The sequence below is a fragment of the Equus quagga genome, chromosome 2 (assembly GCF_021613505.1).
Source record: "Equus quagga isolate Etosha38 chromosome 2, UCLA_HA_Equagga_1.0, whole genome shotgun sequence".
NCBI classification, from domain to species: Eukaryota; Metazoa; Chordata; class Mammalia; order Perissodactyla; family Equidae; genus Equus; species Equus quagga.
The window spans coordinates 40397808-40411998 of NC_060268.1; the positions used below are offsets into that span (position 1 = coordinate 40397808).

The window sequence follows — 14191 nt, forward strand, 5'->3', positions numbered from 1 at the left end:
TTCACATTCATTTATATGCAAAGTTGTTAATAAAAATATTTAGGGCAAAAAGATTCTGTGTCATGCTAAGTCCATCAAGATATTAACATTGATGATACTTATAGAATTTAGGTAGCTTTCAAGGATTGAAGACTAACAAGAAATACTAAAGTGGTACAATTAATACCACCAAAGCCACTACCTTTTGAGATGTGAAATTTCACAAGGTATATACAATTTAGATGACAGATCAAAGCTCAAATTCTAAGGACGAACACCTAAGATATTTCTTTGATCTCATAAGCCTCACCAGGAAAAGATGATCCTTTTAAAGGGAATAAATGAGGAGAGTTTAATGAAGATACTAATTAAAAGGGGGTGAACAAGGTTAAGAGAAACCAAGTCAAGACGGTGAGGTACCTCAGTGGTGTCCAGATCTTTCTGCAATGATGGAAATGTTCTACATCCATATTGTCTAATACTGTAGCCATTAGCCATATGTGGCTACTGAGCACTTAAAATGCGGTTAGTGCAACTAAGCCACTAAATTCTTAATTTTATTTAATCTCAACTAATTTAAGTCGGAATAGCCACAGGTAGCTAATGGCTACTATATTAGACAGTGCAGCTCAGGTTTAGCAAAGAGCCATTACAACTCCTGAGCCTAAAGACGTAAGAAGAACAATTACCGGAACGTGAAATGATGCAGAATTAGAGCTCCATCTTATAGGAGACGACATGACAGGAGCTGTAGCCTTGACAGAAGAATGCAACCACTGCCAACTTGCAGACTGGCAGGAGAAATAAATGCTGCGGATACCCTGACTCATTTTTCCTGCCCAACCATCCACTGTGGTGCCTCTGACTGGTGGAACTCACCAGAAACTAGAGGACAAGAAAACTTGCTGATGTAGTCCATAAAGGGCACAGAACATAGTGAAAGGTGGAGAGTAGGTCTGGAGCAAGACATTATTATACCATGTACAAAATTAATTGAGGCATCAAACATCTGGCTTATTAGCACTTGTAAATCTAAATAAATAGGGAATCAGTGGCAAAAAGTGGAACAAAGGCATGTTTTTCTATGAAGTCCTACAAATGTGTCTTATTAAAGCTATCCCAGAGATCTCTGCTACACAAAACAGCACAACACTTTAACCAAACTGCAACTGGGTTCATTTCAGTTTTCATGTATGAAGAATGAGGTCAATACCATGTCCCTTTGACTATATTCAACGCAGTATTCTTACCAAGGATCTGTGTGAAACTTTTTCCAAGGTACTATCTCAAATCACAAAGCCTGGGAGTGAGAAATTTTTCACTTGACTTAGGCTAAAGGTCACTGTAACTTACTAAGTGGATAAACTTAGATTAGAAAATGGGAGGAAGACCAATAAACTAGATACAGAGATCCAAGGTCCCCCAACTCCTACTGCAGGACTAGATGACCACTCTCTTCAGATAGGCCTACTTATGTTTTATTTTTGTACCATCTCTCTGAACACCGGTATGTGTTTTAACAACCTCTTTCACTTTCTGTACTGGATAGTAGTGCTAATGAGAAAAAAAAGAGACAGAAGGAGGAAGTGGTAATATCTATAGTCAGAGTCAAATCCTATTTGTGGAAATCTTTATTGTCTAATTAGTGGTCCTGAATATACCAAAAGTCCAGTCCTTACGGCCTAGCACTTAAGGAAGAAAGGTCTAATGTCACTGTATGGGGGTTGAAGTAGGTGCCAAAGGAAAAGCAGTTCCCACCACCTCCAAGGAGCAGGAGCTGTTGCTCTTCAGGAAGGAGGACGCTGGTATGGTTGTGTAACATTAATGGCCATGGCACACACGCTGTGTCAATCTGATACTCAGAGCTCAATCCTGTAGTCAAATCGATAACAGTCACTCCAGGAATGGAGGAGGAATGAATCCAGATCCCTCCAACCAGCAAAAGCTTCCCATTGAGCACATGAGCTGTGTGGGAGTACCTTGGGGTAATGGGAGGCTGGATGACTATTGATTCCCAGAGGAATCCACAAGAGATTGGTTTCAGAAAGAGTACAGAGCTCAGTGGCTCCTCGGAAGCACCCAGACCTCCAGCAATAAGGGCTCCCCCTTGCCAGCTGCAAGCACTGTGGGAATGCCGACCTTCAGGTGCTTCCCCCTCCACTGGGATCCGGACCCAAGCCAGTGTCCCCACATGCAGAAAATGCCAGTCACTTAGTACAGGTTCCACCACACTTCGACCCCCATACACAAACAAATATTTTTGGTTCTCATAGGACACTTCTGTTGTTGAATGCCTCCAACGTGACAAAGTGGAATCTTCTTCTGGGCCCGCCTTTGTTACTGTTACATTTAGGTTCTCAGTGCTATTATTCTCATTCTTACAAAAATGAAGTTGGAGAATCCCCAAGGCTGGAGTTACTGGGGACAGTCTCCCTCCCAGAACCAGAACCTGAGTATCTGAAAGTCTTGTCATGGTATGATAAAGCCGTCCATCCCACTGAGCTCCAGTCCCCCAACCGCATATTTGGTTGCCTTTCCATTCAGTGTCACAATATCTTGAGAGCAAGTGAAACTTGCTAATTCGGCAATGCCTTCCCTCTTGCACTCCAAATCCTCCCGCACTGAGAATAATGCCTGAGCTCAACAGGACAGAGCTGTGGCCATATCTCTTAAGGTCTGGGCCCTGGCTGTCACTAGTGACTACCATGGTAGGGAAGATTCCTGAAGGGGCGGCAGGATCCACCCGAGGAAAGGCGTCTGAAGATGGAAACACCAGAGTTTGGGAGAGAGCGTCTCCCCTAGAAGCGGCCAGAATGAAATAGTGGGCGCACTTCAGATGCCACTCCTCAAACTCATCAAAAGGTTCAAGCCTTTCCATGCGCCCGCGTTCTTCTGCGGGCACAAGGCAGCGATAGAACCCATTCATGTCCATGGCACTGCAGGCAGTCCAGCCAGCCTGAAGGAAGCGGTGCCGCTGGGCCTCCACGTCGGGGAAGCGGTCGAGGCCGTGCAGGGGGGAATTCAGCTGCCGAAAATGTTGCAGCATGAACTGGCCAAAGGCATCATGCGGCCTCATCTGCTCGTAGACCACGAAAAGGGCATTAGGAAAACGCCGGGCCGCCCAGGTGATGAGGGCCGCGGCATCATCTGGCTCGAGGTAAGTCAGCACGGCCTCGGCCAGGAGCAGGGTGGGTGCGGCCGCGTCAAGGCCCGCGGCGGCCAGGGCCCGGTCCAACTGAGGGAGCTGCCGCAGGTCCAGGCCCAGGATGCGGTAGTCCGGGCTCTCAAAGCACAGCGGTGACGCGGGGTCCCCACTCTGGAAGGGTCCCGTTAACGCGCGCAGCTTCGGCATATCTCGAATCCTCTCCGCTTTGCGCCGCGCCACGTCGGGAAAATCTACCTCCCAGACCGCAGCCCCGGCCAGGCGGCCGGCACTTTTGAGGCGAAAATACAGCGAGTCCGAGCCGGCGCCCAGCGACACAACCTGGCCGCGAGGCGCGCCCGGGGCGGCGCACGTCTGCTCCAGGAAGGCGCGCACACAGTGCCGCACGGCGCGTGCGCGGACGTAGTAGCCGCGGTGGATGAGAGGCGCGCGGCGCGCAGTCCCCGGAACTAGCAACGCGGCAAAGGTGTCGTGCACGTACCCGCGCGCGGCCAGAGAGCTCTTGCTGAGGGCGCTGCTGTCGTTGGTATTCTGTACTGCCCCTGCCCGACGCTCGCGGCTCCGCGGGCCCATGGCCAGGAGAGACTCAGGAGTGGCAATCTGTCCTGCCGTAGGACCCGCCTCGCGGACTTCTGTACGGAAAAATCGCCCCCGCTCAGTTTCTGCTCTTCCGCGCACACGTGTGCGTCACTTCCGGGCAGAAGGCACTTGACCAATCAGAATTGAAGAGGATGTAGCTTGTGCTAAAATTCGACTGGAATTGAGTGTCATTCTCTGGGACTGCGTTTTCGCGGGAAGTTGCCAGCTACGGCTTATTGTGGACGCGTGGACTGTGTCAGGGAAGCGCGGGTTGGCGCTTTTCTACAAGCTTTTCCGTCTGAACTTTTTTACCTAAGTTCTCGTACTTGACTCAACCGTTGACAAAAATCTTGACGAGGTGAGTCTGTGGGAACTGACAACCAGACCTCCTTGGACGGAGGATGCCCCCTGGTGGGGCAAAGCAGGGTTAAGACCACTGACTTTGGTGAGCAAGGACAGGGTGTCGTTCCTCGGATGCTAACTACTAGTGCTCACTAATTTGTTTAATGCTTTCATCGTTATGAAAGAGATCCCATTTCAACCTGAAAACAAGTCCCTGAGGCCAGATCCAAAATGAAAAAACCTTTACCGAGGTGGTGATTCATCCAATAAGTGTCCCCACAGATAGATACTATTATTTCCCTTATATTCCTGGCTCTGTGCGAAGCTGACAATAAGTTAACCACTCGGCCTCTGTTTCTCAGCTGTAAAATGACATTCCCCTCCACTTTGAGAGTTCTGTGATTCTAGGGTAGTGTTGAATATGCCCGCGGAGGAGAGAATCACGGAAGAGAGGCAATTATTCCTTCTGACGTGGTCTGAGTCTTTTTGGGGGTTTAAGATAACCATCAAGTTTCTAAATTAGGTGTTTGAGCGTCATCACCAGTGGGAAGCCGCTCCCAGAGATATTTAGGAGATTTGTAATTTATTAATTGGGATTTGGTGACTGACAGTAGGGGCTGAGATGGAGAAGGAAATCGGGATGACTGTGATTTGAAGCAGCTTAGCACATGGTTAAGACCGTGAGTTTTGGAATCCAGCTAGTTTGGATACTGGAACTCAAAAGGTTGAGTCAGGATAAAGGTTTAATAATTGAGAAGCGTCATTCAGATTTGGGTTTAAGAGCTCTTAATAACCTTCGGGAGAGTAATTTCTGTGGAGCAGCTTGAGTGTAATCCATGTTTCAGTGAGTAGGAAATAAAGTAAATGGAGGCAGCCGGTCTAAATTATACTTTCAAGGAGCTTAGCTCAAAAGGAAAAGAAAGGCAGGGCAGTTGCTAAAGAGGAATGTGGGATAAAAGAAAATTTTTTGTTTTTTTGGTTTTTAGATGTAAGCAAATACTGCACATGCATGTTGGTCTCCTGAGAGAAGTTTGCCAGTGGAGCGAGAGATTGGAGGAATAGAAAAGTGACGTTAACTGGTGGAGTAATGACTTGGAATAGATAGGAAAGAATGGGATCGTCAGCACAAATTAGTCTTGGGGACAGGGAATGAATCCTTTTTCTCTGACTCATGAGGGAAGAAATGGTATAATAAAGATAAGTTCAAGTGTGGAGGAGGACAGAGAGAAATACAGGGAATTCATGCCTGGTGGCTTTTGTTGTCGCTGTAAAGCTCCTTGCTGGGTTGTCAGTTCAGTGTGAGGCGGTTAGGTCTGGTGCAACACTTGAGAAGTTTGGAATTGCCCCTGAAGGGAGTGGGAGAACTCCCCTGAGCTTGCTGGGCCTTGGGATCCTCGCCTCTGAAATGAGAGGAGTAAGTGCTGCTTTGTGAGGTGTCTCAAGGTTGATCAAGGGCCAAAGAGGAAAAAAAAAAAAAAAAGAGTTGTAGGACTTTGAAAAAAATGTATAGTGCTGTAGAAATGAATTTTTTAATGACAAGTTAGTAAAATGTACATGATGTTAGAAATATTACTTTTTTGGTAAAGAGCAGATCAAGAAAAGTGATTGAAGAAGAAAGAGAATGGAGCAAAGTTTGTGATTTGGGTGCCTTATGATTGTTTTCTGGTTATTTTTTTAATCTGTTTATTCTTATGTAAAATGAGGATAATAGTGCCTGATGGGTTGTTTTGAGAATTAAGTAAAGTAACCCTCTAAGACCCTTAGTACAGTGCCTGGCTCATAGTAAGTGGTTAATAAATAGTAACAAATGTTTTTATTACTCTGAATTCCCTTTTGGGGTTTTTTTGGCATGAAAAAAGTTCTCTGAGAGACAGGAGACTGGGTTCTGGCCCCGCTCTAACTTGATGAAATGTTAGCACAAATATAGGAAGATCTTATCTCAACATTTTGCCTTTTGACTCCTCCCTCACAGCCCAGCTTCTTCTGACTCAGGCCAAACCCAGCCCTGGAAGGTTGAATTTGGCAGGGCATGGTATTGTTGGTAGCAGTATCCTAGGCAAGCATCAATAAAAGAACAATTTTTTAAAAAAATTTTTTATTGAGTTAATGATAGGTTACAATCTTGTGAAATTTCAGTTGTACATTATTGTCTGTCAGTCGTGTTGTAGGTGCAACCCTTCACCCTTTGTGCCCACACCCCTCCTTTCCCCTGGTAGCCACTAATCTGTTCTCTTTGTCCACATGTTTAAATTCCTCATATGAGTGGAGTCCTGCAGAGATTGTCCTTCTCTATCTGGCTTATTTCACTTAACGTAATTCCCTCAAGGTCCATCCATGTTTTTGCAAATGGGACAATTTTGTTCTTTTTTACAGCTGAGTAGTATTCCATTTTATAGATATACCACATCTTCTTTATCCATTCATCTGTTGATGGGCACTTAAGTTGCTTCCACGTCTTGGCTATTGTAAATAATGCTGCAACGAAGATTGGGGTGCATGGGACTTTTGGAATTGTTGGCTTCAAGCTCTTTGGATAGATACCCAGTAGTGGGATAGCTGGATTGGATGGTAGTTCTATTTTTAATTTTTTGAGGAATCTCCATACTGTCTTCCATAGTGGCTGCACCAGTTTGCATTCCCACCAGCAATGTATGAGGGTTCCTTTTTCTCCACAACCTCTCCAACATTTGTTACTGTTAGTTTTAGTTATTTTTCTCATTCTAATGGGTGTAAGGTGATATCTTAGTGTAGTTTTGATTTACATTCCCTGATGATCAGTGATGATGAACGTCTTTTCATGTGCCTATTGGCCATCAGTATATCTTCTTTGGAGAAATGTCTGTTCATGTCTCCTGCCCATTTTTTCATCAGGTTAACTTTTTCTTGTTGAGTTGTGTGAGTTCTTTATATATTATGGATATTAAGCCTTTGTCGAATGTATTACTTGCAAATATTTTTTCCCAGTTAGTGGGTTGTTTTTTTGTTTCAATCCTGTTTTCCCTTGCCTTGAAGAAGCTCTTTAGTCTGATGAAGTCCCATTTGTTTATTCTTTCTATTGTTTCCCTTGTGTGAGAAGATATGGTGTCCGAAAAGATCCTTTTAATACTGATGTCAAAGAGTGTACTGCCTATATTTTCTTCTAGAAGCCTTATGGTTTCAAGTCTCAGCTTTAGGTCTTTAATCCATTTTGAGTTTATTTTGGTGAATGGTGAAAAAGAATGGTCAATTTTCATTTTTTTACATGTGGCTTTCCAGTTTTCCCAGCACCATTTGTTGAAAAGACTTTCTTTTCTCCGTTGTATGCCCTCAGCTCCTTTGTCGAAGATTAGCTGTCCATAGATGTGTGGATTTATTTCTGGGCTTTCAATTCTGTTCCATTGATCTGTGCACCTGTTTTTGTACGAGTACCATGCTGTTTTGATTACTGTAGCCTTGTAATATGTTTTCAAGTCAGGGATTGTGATGCTTCCAGCTGTGTTCTTTTTTCTCAGGATTGCTTTAGAAATTCAGGGTCTTTTGTTGCCCCATATGAATTTTAGGATTCTTTGTTCTATTTCTGTAAAGAATGTCATTGGGATTCTGATTGGGATGGCGTTGAATCTGTAGATTGCTTTAGGTAGAATGGACATTTTAACTATGTTTATTCTTCCAATCCATGTGCATGGAATGTCTTTCCATCTCTTTATGTCATCATCCATTTCTTTCAGGAAAGTCTTGTAATTTTCATTGTATAGGTCTTTCACTTCCTTAGTTAAATTCACCCCAAGGTCTTTTATTCTTTTTGTTGCAATTGTGAATGGTATTGTGTTCTTGAGTTCTCTTTCTGTCAGTTCGTTATTAGAATATAGAAATGCTACTGATTTATGTAAATTGATGTTATACCCTGCAACTTTGCTATAGGTGTTGATTACTTCTAAAAGTTTTCCAATGGATTCTTTGGGGTTTTCTATGTATAAGATCATGTCCTTTGCAAACAGTGAGAGTTTCACTTCTTCACTCCCTATTTGGATTCCTTTTATTCCTTTTTCTTGCCTGATTGCTCTGGCCAGGACCTCCCGTACTATGTTAAATAAGAGCAGTGATAGAGGGCATCCTTGTCTTGTTCCTGTTTTCAGGGTGATGGCGCTCAGTTTTTGCCCATTGAGTATGATGTTGGCTGTGGGAAGAACAATTATTTTTAAACGTGTAAAGATTGCGTTTGTTTTGATGGCGTTCAAGTTTCCATAGGTTAACACTATAGCCAATAGGTCAGTAAATTTACTCACAAGTAAAGGTCAACCTGAGGGGTGATTTGAATGTGCAAAAAATAAGGTCAGGATCCTGGAGTAAGATTGAAAATGTTTATGAAAAGCTAGCCACCTCTTAGATTTGTTTCCAGCCTGTTGTGTAAAATGTCCTAAGTGGATTTTCAGGCTGTCATTCTATTGTCTAAACATAAAAGTTCTTTCCTCTTACAATTCATAATAATAAAATTGTTTTGCAAGAGTTTAAAAAAATTATTTATCAATTATTTTATTATTATTTTATTTGTATATATTGCAAAATGGTCGCCACAGTAAATCTAGTTAATATCTATCACCATACATAGTTACAGAATTTTTCCTTATGATGAAAACTTTTAAGGTTTACTCTTAACACCTTTCAAATATGCAATACAGTATTAACTATAGTCACCATGCTATATATTACATCCCCATGACTGACTTATTTTCTAGCGGGAAATTTGTGCCTTTTGACCCCCTTAATCCATTTCCTCCCCCTCCTCCTGCCTCTGGCACCCACCAATCTTTCTCTGTATCTATGAGTTTAGGATTTTTTGTTTTTTTATATTCCACATATAAATGAGATCATATGGTATTTGTTTTTCTCTGTTTGATTTTTTGTTGGTTCACAGCCTTGGGAGTTCCCTGGGTGAGATGTGAAACTAGCCCCTGTACCTGGAGGGCAAGGAGGGTAAAGAGAGACTGAAGACAGAGGCAAACCACTCCAGATTGGTGGGTGGCAGGTTTAATAAGCAATGGAACTTGTATGTGAGCCTTTTCTTGGGCAGTGGCAAGATGGGTAGATCTCCGAACCTGCCTGCCAGAATCTTAAAAGTTTATGTAGAGGCCTTAATCGAGTTCAGCCACGTACACAGTCCAGATGGTCTCAACAACACATTACAGTCATGTGCCACATAACGGACATTGCAGTCAACCAAGGACCGCATATACAACTGTGGTCCTGTAAGATTATATCATATAGTCTAGGGGTGTAGTAGGCTATGCCATCTAGGTTTGTGTAAGTATACTTTATGATGTTTGCACAGTAACAGACTCGCCTAACGATGCGTTTCTCAGAACATATCCCCATCGTTAAGTGAAGCATGACTATACTCTCTTAAGGCTGCATCCTTGAAACAGCTCCTGATGTGGGGATGGTGGGCAGAATGTACGTTCCAAGGACAGAGGAGGGGGTAAGGAACCTCTGATGACCTCCTCCGATACTTATTTTAAATAATTTACTAATTATTTTAAATTTTAATTTATTAAAATTATTAATGAATTATTTATTTTTTCCCTTTTTTGAGAAATAATTGACAGACATCACTGTATAAGTTTACAGTATACAGCGTGATGGCTTGATTTACATATATTGTGAAATAATTACCACAATAGGTTTAATTAACATCCATCATCTCATATAGGTACAATAAAAAGAAAATTAAAAAGTTTTCCTTGTGATTAGAACTCTTAGGATCTACTCTCTTAACAACTTTCCTGTATGTCATACAGCAGTGTTAACTATAGTCATCATGGTGTACATTACATCCCTAGCATGCACTTATCTTATAACTAGAAGTTTGTACCTTTTGACCACCTTCCTCCACTTCCCCCTGCCCCCACTCCCTACCACTGGTAACCACAAATCTGATCTCTTTTTCTATGAGTGTGGTGGGATTTTTTGTCATTTGGTTTGGTTTTTTTTAGATTCCATATATAAATGAGATCATGTATATAAATCCCACAACTTCTTTATCCATTCAGCCATTGATGGAAATTTAGGTTGTTTCCATGTCTCAGCTATTGTAAATAATGCTGCTATGAACATGGGGGTGCAGATATCTTTTCTAGTTAGTATTTTTGTTTCCTTTGGATATATTCCCAAAAGTAGAATTGCTGGATCACATGATAGTTCTATTTTTAATTCTTTGAGGAACCGCTATACTGTTTTCTATAGTGGCTGTACCAATTTACAGTCCCACCAACAGTGAGCAAAGGTTCCCTTTTCTCCACATCCTCACCAGCATTTGTTATCTTTTCTTTTTGATGGTGGCCATTCTAACAGGTGTGAGGTGATATCTCATAATGGTTTTCTTTTGCATTTCCCTAATGACAAGTGATGTTGAGCATGTTTTCAGATACCCTTTGGCCATTTGCATATCTTCTTTGGCAAAATATCTGTTCAGGTCCCTTGCCCATTTTTTAATTGGATTATTATTATTGTTTATTTTTGCTATTGAGTTGTATGGTTCTTTATATATGTTGGCTATTAACCCCTTATCAGCTATATGGTTTACAGATATTTTTTTCCCATTCTGTAGGTTGTCTTTTCTCTTTGTTGATGACTTCTTTTGCTGTGGAGAAGCTTTTTAGTTTGATGTCCCACTTGTTTATTTTTTATTTTGTTGCTTATGCTTTAGGTGTGATTTCCAAAAAATCGTTACCAAGACCCATGTCAAGAAGCTTTTTTCCTATGTTTTCTTCAAGGAGTTTCATGGTTTCTGGCTTACATTTAAGTCCTTAATCCGTTTTGAGTAAGTTTTGGGGAGTGGTGTAAGATAGGGATCAAGTTTCATCCTTTTACATGTAAAGATCCAATTTTCCCAGCACCATTTATTGAAGAGACTATCTTTTCTCCATCAAGCATTCTTGGCTTCCTTGTCAAATATTAGTTGACTATATTCTTGAGTTTATTTCTAGGCTCTCAGTTCTGTTCCATTGGTCTATTTGTCTGTTTTTATGCCAGTACCATACTGTTTTAATTACTATAGCTTTATGGTATAGCTTGAAATCAGGAAGTGTGATGCCTCCTGCTTTGTTCTTCTTTCTCAGAGTTTCTTTGGCTACTCAGAGTCTTTTGTAGGTCTGTATAAATTTTAGGAGTGTTTTTTCTATTTCTGTAAAAAAAAAAAAGCCATTCAAATCTTAACAGGGATTACACTGAATCTATAGATGGCTTTTGGTAGTATTGAGATATTAACAATATTAATTCTTCCAGCCCATGAACACAGTATATTTTTCCATTTATTTGTGTCCTCTTCGATTTCTTTCATCAATGTCTTGTAGTTTTCAGAGTAGAGATCTTTCAGCTCCTTGGTTAAATTTATTCCTAAATATTTTGTTTGTGATGTTATTGTAAATGGAATCAATTTCTTTATTTCTTTTTCAGAAAATTTGTTGTTAATATATAGAAATGCTACTGATTTTTGCATGTTAATTTCGTATTCTGGCAATTTTACTGACTTGCATTGATTAGTTCTAACAGCTTTTTGAGTGAGTCTGTAGGATTTTCTATATATAAAATCATGTCATCTGCAAATAGACTTTTACTTCTTCCATTCCAATTCTAATGCCTTTTATTTCTTTCTCTTGCCTGATTGCTCTAGCTGGGACTTCCCAGTACTATGTTGAATAGGAGTGGTGAGAGTGGACACCCTTGTCTTGTTCTTGATCTTAGAGGAAAAACTTTCAACTTTCACCATTGAGTGTGATGTTAGTTGTGGGCTTGTCATATATGCCTTTATTATGTTGAGATATGTTCCTTCTATGCCTAACTTCTTAAGTATTTTTATCGTGAAAGATGTTGAATTTTGTGAAATGCTTTTTCTGCATCTATTGAGATAATCATATGATTCTTTTCTTTATTCAATTAATGTGATGTATCACCTTGATTGATTTTCATGTTGAACCATCCTTGCATCCCAGGAATAAATCCCACTTGATCATGGTGAATGATCCTTTTAATGTGCTGCCAAATTCAGTTTACTAGTATTTTGTTGAGAATTTTTGCATGTCTGTTCTTCAAGGATATTGGCCTGTAGATTTCTTTTCTTTTTTTTTTGAGGAAGATTAGCCCTGAGCTGACATCTGCTGCCAATCATCCTCTTTTTCCTGAGGAAGGCTGGCCCTGAGCTAACATCTGTGCCCATCTTCCTCTACTTTATATGTGGGATGCCTACCACAGCATGGTGTGCCAAGCGGTTCCATATCTGCACCCGGGATCTGAACCAGCGAACCCCGGGCCGCTGAGAAGCGGAATGTGCGAACTTAACTGCTGCACCACCAGGCTGGCCCAAGACCTGTAGTTTTCTTTTCCAGTGGTGTCCTTATCTGGCTTTGGCATCAGGATCATGCTGACCTTGTAAAATGAGTTTGAGAATGTTCCCTCCTCTTCAATTTTTGCAAGTTTGAGTATGATTGATGTTAATTTTAAATGTTTGGTAAAATTCACCAGTGAGGCCTTCTGGTCCTGGGCTTTTCTTCGTTGGGAAATATTTGATTACTGATTCAATCTCCTTACTAGTATTGGTCTGTTCAGGTTTTCTATTTCTTCCTGATTTAGTCTTCATAGGTTGTGTGTTTCTAAGAATTTTTTCATTTCTTCTAGGTTTTCCAGTTTTTTGGTGTATATTTGTTCATAGTAGCCTCTTATGATCCTTTTTTTTTTTTTTTAAAGATTGGCCCTGAGCTAACATCTGTTGCCAATTTTGTTTTTTTTCCCTCCCCAAAGCCCCCCTTGTACATAGTTGTATATTCTAGCTGTAGGTCCTTCTGGTTGTGCTATGTGGGACGCTGCCTCAGAATGGCCTGATGAGTGGTGCTAGGTCTGAACCCAGGACCCGAACTGGCAAAACCCTGGGCCACCAAAGCGGAGCCCACAAACTTAACTACTCAGTCACATGGCTGGCCCCTCTTATGATCCTTTGTATTCCTGTGTTATCAGTTGTAATGTCTCCTCTTTCTTTTTTTTTTAAAGATTTTTTGTTTTTCCTTTTTCTCCCTAAAGCCCCCGGTTACATAGTTGTGTATTTTTAGTTGTGGGTCCTTCTAGTTGTGGCATGTGGGACGCCATCTCAGCATGGCTTGATGAGCGGTGTGATGTCTGCACCCAGGATCTGAACCGGCGAAACCCTGGGCTGCCAAAGCAGAGCGTGCAAACCCAACCACTCAGCCATGGGGCTGGCCCCTCCTCTTTCATTTATAATTTTGATGATTTGAGTCTCTCTCTTTTTTTCTTGGTTAGTGTAGCTAAAAGTTTGTCAATTTTGGGCCAGCCTGGTGGGGTAGTGGTTAAGTTCATGTGGTCCGCTACAGCAGCCTGGGATTCACAGGTTCAGATCCTGTGTGTGGACCTACACACTGCTCATCAAGCCATGCTGTGGCAGTGTCCCATGTACAAAATAGAGGAAGATTGGCATGGATGTTAGCTCAGGGACAGTCTTCCTCAAACAAAATTAGAAAGATTGGCAATAGGTGTTAGCTTGGAGCCAATCTTCCTCACAGAAAAAAAAAAAGTTTGTCAGTTTTGTTTCTCTTTTCAAAGAACCAAATCTTAATTTGGTTAATCTTTTCTATTGTTTTTCTGTTCTATATTCATTTATTTCTGCTCTAGTCTTTTTTATTTCCTTCCTTCTGCTAACTTTGGGCTAAGTTGGCTCTTTTTCTAGTTCCTTAAGATGTAGGGCTAGGTTGTTTGTTTGGAATCTTTCTTCTTAATGTGGATGTTTATTGCTACAAACTTTCCTCTTAGAGTTGCTTTACTGCATTCTGTAAGTTGTGGTATGTTTATTAATTAAAAATTTCGTTTATTAAAATTATTTCAAAAAGCTATCAAATATTGCATACTTACTGTAAAATCTTCAAATTGCACAAAACTATATAAGGGAAATGTAAAATTCTCTTCCTTGACCTTTGCCATTTCCAACCCACTTTCTAGTAGCAACGATTTTCTATGTATCCTTTCATATGTGTTTTAGGCATAAAGATGTAAATAAATAGGTGTGTGTGTACATACATATATGCTTTGTTCATAAGTGTCATCTTTCTAAACAGTCTATTTTGCAACTTATGTTTTGGAAGAAACACT

At 41.1% G+C, this 14191-nt stretch overlaps 2 protein-coding genes across 4 annotated transcripts in view; one reads left to right on the plus strand and one right to left on the minus strand.

Annotated features, from left to right (window-relative positions):
- Window positions 1-1592: 1592 nt before the first annotated feature.
- Window positions 1593-3736, minus strand: LCMT2 (leucine carboxyl methyltransferase 2). Its single transcript, XM_046652022.1, has one exon. The coding sequence runs from the start codon at window positions 3713-3715 to the stop codon at window positions 1655-1657; it is 2061 nt and encodes a 686-aa protein (XP_046507978.1). The 5' UTR covers window positions 3716-3736; the 3' UTR covers window positions 1593-1654.
- Window positions 3737-3868: 132 nt separating this feature from the next.
- Window positions 3869-14191, plus strand: part of ADAL (adenosine deaminase like) — a 37202-nt gene continuing 26879 nt past the window's right edge. The window contains exon 1 of one of the 3 annotated variants that reach the window (XM_046652025.1): window positions 3869-4079. The gene's annotated coding sequence lies outside the window, so the exon portion shown is untranslated. The remainder of the gene's footprint in view (window positions 4080-14191) is intronic. The other 2 variants (XM_046652024.1, XM_046652026.1) reach the window with 2 other exon arrangements.